At 49.0% G+C, this 8,101-nt stretch overlaps 1 protein-coding gene across 1 annotated transcript; it reads right to left on the reverse strand.

Moving 5' to 3' along the window:
- Positions 1–851: 851 nt before the first annotated feature.
- Positions 852–1,947, reverse strand: LOC126984978 (uncharacterized). The gene is made up of 3 exons (XM_050839207.1): positions 1,826–1,947; positions 1,050–1,346; positions 852–906 (listed from the first exon to the last, which is right to left on the reverse strand). The coding sequence occupies exons 1-3, from the start codon at positions 1,945–1,947 to the stop codon at positions 852–854; spliced, it is 474 nt and encodes a 157-aa protein (XP_050695164.1).
- Positions 1,948–8,101: the final 6,154 nt, after the last annotated feature.

Genomic DNA, 8,101 nt, shown 5'->3' on the forward strand with positions numbered 1-8,101 from the left:
TCTTCGACTACCTTTCTTCCCCTCTTCCTCCTCCCTTCTTCCCCTTGTCCCTTTTCCCTATTGTATCATCCCTTCCCTCCCCTTCTCTTCTCCCCACTCTCCTTCCCCATGTTCCCAACCCCTATTCTCGTATCCTCCCTTCCCCTCCTCCATCTCCCCCTCTTCCTCTTCCCCTCCTCCCTTTTCCTTCCCCTCTTCCCTCCCCTTCTCCACTCCCCTCTATCTTCTCCCTGGCGTGCTAAGACAAACAGCTGACAATGGGGGAGAGGGAGGGAGAAGGAAGGAGGGAGGGAGGATAAACCCCCCTCTCTTTCCCCTTCACTCAGTTCAGTCTAGCATGACAAACTGATTCCCTGGAGCCTCGTCACACACACACACACACACACACACACACACACACACACACACACACACACACACACACACACACACACACACACACACACATGCAGACACCCCCTCAGGGCTTGGAACAGCTCTAGGTAGGATGTCCGCGGCCTGTTTACATGGACAGACAATAACAGCAAACACACACACACACACACACACACACACACACACACACACACACACACACACACACACACAATTGCCGTCCTCGTGTGTGCCTCAGTGAACCGCAGTCTTGTTAACGTGAGGAGTCGAGCAAGATGATGGTCGTATGTTGTCGTTGAAGTCGAGGTTGCATTTACGTTTACCCTCCCTCCCTTCTTCTCTCCCTTCCCTCCCTTCCCTTCTTCGTCCTTGGTCCTGTATATTTTGACAATTGGAACCTATTTTCGTTTCTCGTTTTATCCTTTTCATGTTCCTTTCCTCGACCCGGGACAGAGACGAAGGGCGGTACAGATCATCTAGGAGACATTGGAGAGAGCTAAGGGGGTGTTGGGGGTGTGGTTGGAGGTAAGGCTGGGTAGGGTTAAGAAGCAAGGAGATGGGAGAGGGAAGGGTAGCATTTTCTTGGTGCAGAAGACAGAAAGGCATGGAGATGGAGAGACGAATGAGATGCTGGGTTCAGGAGGGGGATTAGGTCGGGGGGGGAGGGGGGGGGCTTCTGGGGTCCTGGGTCGTGGGAGGCCGGGGACTTTTGGGGTCCTGAGTCGTGGGAGGGGGTGGGTTCTGGGGTCCTGGGTCGTGGGAGGGGGTAGGTTCTGGAGTCCTGAGTCGTGAGAGGGGGGCTTCTGTGGTCCTGGATAGTGGGAGGGGGGGGCTTCTGGGGTCCTGGATCGTGGGGGGGGGGCTTCTGGGGTCCTGGATCGTGGGAGGGGGAGGACTTCTGGGGTCCAGGATCGTGGAAGGGGGAGGACTTCTGGGATCCTGGGTCGTGGGAGGAGGGGGCTTCTGGGGTCCTGGGTCGTGGGAGAGGGGGGCTTCTGGGATCCTGGGTCGTGGGTCGTGGGGGGTTCATCTGTCGGTCTGTGTGGCGAGGCCGAGTGGAAAATTGCCAACAGTCGGCGCGTCCCTCGGGGCCCCGCAGATTGGCCGGGGTTTAGGCGAGTGTTGGCGCCGCTTTCATGTCGCGCCCCGCCTCGGCCGTCTGATTAGCGGGTAATCTTGTTACGGCGCGCGGCCTGAGTGGAAATTATTGATATACGAACCAGTCCCTCCCTGACCTGGCACAGCACCGGCCCGCACTCCCCCCTTTGACCTGGCACTCCCCTCCCTGACCTGGCACTCACAGCCCTGGCGTGCCACCCAATGCCCTAACCTGGCACTTCCCGCCCTGAACAGGCACTCCCCGCCCTCACCTGGCACTCCCCGCCCTGACCTGACACTCCCCGCCCTCACCTGGCACTCCCTGCCCTGACTTGGCACCCAACGCCCTCACCTGGCACTCACCGCCTTGACCTGTACCCACCGCCCTGACCTGGCACTCCCCGCCTTCAACTGGCACTCACCGCCCTGACCTGACACACACCGCCCTCGCCTGGCACTCCCCGCCCTCACCATAATTATGTGTTATTCCTCTAACAAAAATAAATAACTTGTACATAATGTATATTATAACGGAGATCGAAATAATAAGCCTAAAGAAACAGCTCATATACGGGCGTCTTGAAGGTGTGAGACTGAAGGTAGGCAGCGCGCGGGACACTGTCATGAACTCTGCCAACAAGTAAACAAAGAGTGTTGGCCATGGACGGAACGGCGAGGCGTGGACCAGTGTGTGTGTGTGTGTGTGTGTGTGTGTGTGCGCCCTTAGAGGCCTGCGTGGATACCTGGATGGAGGGAATCTCTCTCTCTCTCTCTCTCTCTCTCTCTCTCTCTCTCTCTCTCTCTCTCTCTCTCTCTCTCTCTCTCTCTCTCTCTCTCTCTCACACACACACACACACACACACACACACCGCTTGCATACGTTTTATCATACGTATATTTACATTAATATTCCTTTTAAGTCTGGTGTAAAGCTATCTTAATGTTTATATGTTAATCAGCAATACAATAATGCAAATAACAAAGAGAGAGAGAGAGAGAGAGAGAGAGAGAGAGACCTAAAAAAATAACGTTTCCTGTATAAAATAAATCGAAAATTACTTCGCGATCGTTTCCCTCACAATCCCAGCGGCCCATTTTTTTCCCTTTTTCTTTCCCCCTACAGAGTTTAGTTCGTCGTTTTGCCGGTAGGCGGGAGAGATTTGGCGGCTTTTCAGGAGCAGCCGCGCGGAAAAGAGGGTTTGGGAGGGTCGCTCGGAAAGGGGGGAAGGGTGGGTGAGTGGGCCGCGCGGAAAGCCGAGATGATGTTGAGGAAAAGAAAGAGGAAATTGGAAGGCCGAGTCACAAGTTGGCCGCCGCATCCACGTGAATGAGGAGGAGGAGGAGGAGGAGGAGGGGGGAGAGGAGGAGGAGGAGGAGGAGAGGCTGTGAGTGGCCCCTTCTTCCTTCCCTACTCCTATTTTCTCCTCTTATCCTTCCTCTTTCGTTTTCCTTTTTTTTCTTTTTCAATATCCATGCTTTATTTTTTGCTTGTTACTGTTTTCTCCTTTTTTCTCTGTATTTCTTCTTCCAAGTCTTCCTCCTAATGCCTAATCATCCTTCCATAGCTTTTTAATGTCCTATTTTCTCCTATTATCCTTCCTCTTTCGTTTTCCTTCTATTTTCCTATTATTTTTTTTTCTCTATATTTCTTTTTCAACATGTTTTTCTCCTACCTACACCATCCTTCCATAGCCTTTTTTATATCCTCCTAATCTCTCGCTTTTTTCTCTCCCCAATCACTTCTATCCCCGTTTTTTATCGCCTTCTTTTCTTCTCTTCCTTCTCCTTTTTTTATATATTTTCTAACCTCTTAACAGTTTTCGTCTTGCGCTCTCTCTCTCTCTCTCTCTCTCTCTCTCTCTCTCTCTCTCTCTCTCTCTCTCTCTCTCTCTCTCTCTCTCTCTCTCTCTCTCTCTCTCTCTCTCTCTCTCTCTCTCTCTCTCTCTCTCTTCATCATCCCTTTTCCATTTTTCTATCTTTTTTTCATTATAATTTCTCCTTCCTTTTCGCCGCAATGCCTTTTCTTTCCTTATCTTCCTCTTTTCCTTCGTTTTCCATTTTCCTCTCATTGTTTATACTTTCTTTTCTCCCTTTTATACTTCCCTCCATCATTTCCTTTATTTCGTTATCTTGTTCTCCTTTTCCACTCTCTCTGTACCCTTTCCCAATAGTAGTTTTCCTCTTCCTTTTCTTTCTGGGTCCCTATTTTCTCCTCCCTTTCCTCCTCCGTCTCATTTCCTTCCCTTCCCTTCACTTTACCTCCCCATCATCCTCCGGTTTCCTCCTCATCTCCTCTCATTTTTCCTCCCTTCTCTCCAAGCATTTTTCCACTTTCACTCCACCTTCTTCTCTCCACTTTCCTTCCATTCTCTTACCACTCTCCTTCTTTATCATATCTTTCCTCCTTCCCTACGTTCTTTACCGTCTACACCTGTCTACCTGAGAGAGAAAGAGAAAGAGGGAGAGGATTCTAGCCATGACCGTTCAGCCGTTCATCTCTCTCGTTCGAACGTCGATTTTAGGCTTGTTGCTGCAAAGATTTTTAGAGTCAGTTCATCGCTAAACACTGAATTAGCATAGACACACAGCCACGTGTTTGTGTAGAGGGGAGAGAGCGAGGGAGGAGGAGGAGGGGGATGGATAGGCAGAGGGCGAAGTGCAGGAGTATATGTGAAATATGAGTGTGGGTAAAGGAAGGGACGAGAAAAGGGAGATGTAGGAGAAAGAAGGAGAAGAAGGGCAGAGAGGAAGGAAGGGAGAGAAAGGAATAGGTGTTTGTTTATCATCGTTTCCCATTCATTCTCTCCCCCCCCCCCTTTATTACCCTTACATTATCCATTTCTACTATTCATACTATCGCAATCCTATCCATACTATCCCACTACTATCAAAACAGTCCTCGCTTTCCTTCATATACATACATACATTCATACATACACACACACAAACATATATACGTACATACTTACATACATGCTACTCCACATTCCACTTGAAAAGCATCCATTCCACTTCTCTTCCTCTCCCATTCCCTTCTTCTTCCTCCTCCTCCTCCCCTAAACGGCCCCTCCTTCCTCGTGATGATTTGGAAGTGGAGGAAATAATTAATATGACAGAAACAGGTGAATGGAGGAGGAGGAGGAGGAGGAGGAGGAAGGGGAGTTATGTAGTAGTAGAAGTAGTAGTAGTAGTAGTAGTAGTAGCGGTAGATATTGCAATTCCTCTTTCCTCTACATCCTCTCATTGTCCTCCTCCCCTTCCTCTTCTTTCCTCGCTTCCTTCTCTCTAATATGTATCTCCTTCTCTTCTCCCCTTTTCTCCCCTCATCTCCCCTCCATTCCCTCTCTTTGTCCTCCTCCCCTCCTCTTCTTTCCTCGTCTCCTTTCCTCAAGTCTGTATCTCTATCTCCTCCTCATCTCCCCTCTTTCCTCCTCTCATCTCCCCTCCATTCCCCTCTCCTTGCCTTCCTCCTCCCCTTCTTTCTTCCTTGTCTCCATCTCAAGTCTGCCTCTCCTCCTCTCCCCTCCTCTCCCCTCTTCTCTTCTCCCCTCTACATCACCCCCTCGGGCACTGTTTGATAGAACGCTAATTATGTTGGGTAAAAGTTCCCCTCTCTCCCCCCTCTCCCTGCTCCCCACTTGTCTCCCTTTTTCCTCCCCTTACTCTCCCCATACCTCTCCTTTCCACCTCAATTCAGGCTCTCCTTTACTCTCTCTCTCTCTCTCTCACTCCTCCTCGCAAGTCTGATCCCATTATTTTTTTTTTTTTAATGTCCACTATTTAGACTTTTCCTCGCCCATTCCTTCCTCTCCTCTCGTCCTCTTCCCTTCCCCTCTATTTCGTTTCCCCATCGTGTATCTTCCTTACCTTCTACTGCCTCTCCCCTCGTCACTTATTACTAACTCAAAAAACAACGGTAACTTATGAACTGTTCTCCATCATCTTCTAGACTAATTCTCGTCTTCTTTCAAATACCACATACTTCACTTCCAGCTATATTTTCTTGGTCTATTTTCTATTACTAAGACAGAAAACTTATAATGGTAAAAGTGGTTCACAGAAAGCTGGTAGGGAAGGGGACGAGATTGCCTGGTGATGTTGATGGAGCCGATGTTAAGGGATGGCCGAGGAGGGGAGAGCTTGTTATATTGTGGACTTTGATGTTTACTGTCCCTCTAACTTAATTTTCATCCTTTACCTTTTATTTCCTTTATTTTCCTTTCCTTTATTTTTCTCCCATTTTTTTTTCCTATATTTTTCTCCCATTTTCATCTAGCATTTCTTTTTCCTACTTGTCAACGTTGCTTTTTCTTTCTCTTTCGTGTGTTTATCTCTCTTATTTATTTAGCGTGATGTGAGTTTTTTATGATGATGATGATGATGATGATGATGGTGGGAATAATGATGGTGATTTGAATTTGACATCAGCATTCTCCTCTTACATTATTTTCTTTTCTCATTATTTTGTCTTTCACCAGTTCTTTCCCTTCCCACTTTCTCTTCCATATCTTCCTCCTCTTCCTCCTCCTCCTCCTCTCAGATCTGATCCCATTTTCCTTTTTTTTTTATCATCCACTTTTTAGACTTTTCCTCATCCATTCCTTCCTCTCCTCTCGTCCCCTTCCATTCATCTCTCTTTCGTTCCCCATCCTGTATCTTCCTGTCCACTCGTCCACTTCCATTCCTCTCTCTCTCTTTCTCTCTCTACCATTCCCTCGTCGTTCATCTTCCTCTCCCCTCGTCCCATCCCTTCCCCTTTCCCTTTCACCGTTCCAAATCTCTGTAACTCCTCCTTCAAGGCTGGCCCACACTTCGTTCTTCTCTCCTCTTTCTCTCTCTCGTTCACTTAATATTTCATCTCTCTCCCACTCTCTTCCTTCTTTCCTTCTTCTCCCTTTTATCTCCCTTTATCATTCCTCTGTCCTTTCCTCCCATGTCCCTCACCCCCCATCCCTGTGTGTGTGTGTGTGTGTGTGTGTGTGTGTGTGTGTGTCCTCGCGGTGTTTTGCCTGGCTGCCTCGCGTGTTTGGGGTGGCGGGCGTGTCTCTCCTCCATGAACCAGTGTTGTCTTAGGGGTCATGGGGCCGCTCATTATGCCCCGGTCCTGCCTCTGCCATGGGACCGGACGCATAGTTCTCGGCCCTCCGCGGGTAACTGTACAGAAGGGCACTTAAGAGGGGGTTAGGGGCGGGGGGAAGGGGGCGTGTGGTGATGGTGTTGGTGAGGGAGTATTGGAGGCCCATATTCACAGACATTTCAGGGCTTACACATCTAAATTTGGTAAGGCTTTCATGGAGGCAATGAGTATATATTCCCATGGCTACTTTTATAACCATAGCGATAGTTTGACAAGGCTTCTGCACCTGAAATTAAAAACCGTCATGAGAACCAGACTTTTCCCCGTTAAGGTCTTTCTAAATATATGTTGTGAGCGCCGAGTCTGAAAATACGCGAGTTTGTGCAGTTCGTCCTCGGGCAGGGTGGCGGCGGCGCTGGGGTGAAGGTGCTGGCGCTACCCGGGGTCAAGGATTCGTAAACCAGACGCTGTGTTTACGAAATTTGTCTCTGGGGAATGCGATCGTGGCGGTGGTTTTGCTCTCGGGGTAAAATGCAGGGAGGGACTGGGAGCTTGGCGACGTGTAAGCCAATCCCGGTGTTGACTCAAGCTGCCGAGGGAGTGTGTCGTTTACTCCCATTGATTTCCTTCCTGTTAGTTTTAAAGTCATCGGGAGTACCTTTAACATTTCCTGCATCGACGAGGGGAAGGAAGGAAGAAGGAAGGTGTTTGTGGGTGGGAGTGTCATTTGTGCTCGTCGATTTCCTTCCTGTTAGTTTTAAAGTCATCCTGAATATCTGTAACATTTCCTGCATCGACGAGGGGAAGGAAGGTGTTTGTGAATGTCTGGGTCTGCACGCCTCGCCACGCCTCGCCCGGCTGTCAACAGTGGGAAGCAGGGCGTCAGATGATGGCCCCGCGGATGCGTGTTTCGAGGAATTGAATCTTGAGGGGCTTTTCTTGGAGACTGTTCGAGGCAGGATGTTTGGGTTTGCTCATACTAGACAAATTTGGCTTTTTCTTGGGTTTCAATAAATGGAGGGCGACCCAGAACTAGTTTAGATCACGAAACGAACAGGACATCGCAAACAGGGGAACTGAATCGTGGGGGCCTTTCCCGGGAGATTGTTTGAGGCAGAATGTTCGACAGCGCGCATACTAGACTAGTGTTGTGTTTCCTTGACTTCCAATAGATGTAGAAGCGACCCATATTAGGTTTAGATGCGGAAAGAACGGGGCATCGCTAACAGGGGAACTGAATCGTTGGGGCCTTTCCCGGGAGACTGTTTGAGGAATATGTTTGCCACTGCGCATACTAGATAAATGTTGTGTGTCTTTGGCTATCAGTAAATGGAGGAGCGACCCATACCAGGTTTAGATAAGGAAAGAACGGGGCATCGCTAACAGAGGAACTAACTTTCAGGCAGATGTTTGGCAGCGATCACACTAGACAAATGTTGTTTCCTTGGGTATCAATAAATGGAGGAGTGACGCAGAACAAGTTTAGGTTATGAAACGAACGGAACATCACCAAGAGGGCTTCCGAGAAAGTGGAGGGAGGATGTTTGGCGC

This window comes from Eriocheir sinensis, chromosome 58, assembly GCF_024679095.1.
Source record: "Eriocheir sinensis breed Jianghai 21 chromosome 58, ASM2467909v1, whole genome shotgun sequence".
NCBI classification, from domain to species: domain Eukaryota; kingdom Metazoa; phylum Arthropoda; class Malacostraca; order Decapoda; family Varunidae; genus Eriocheir; species Eriocheir sinensis.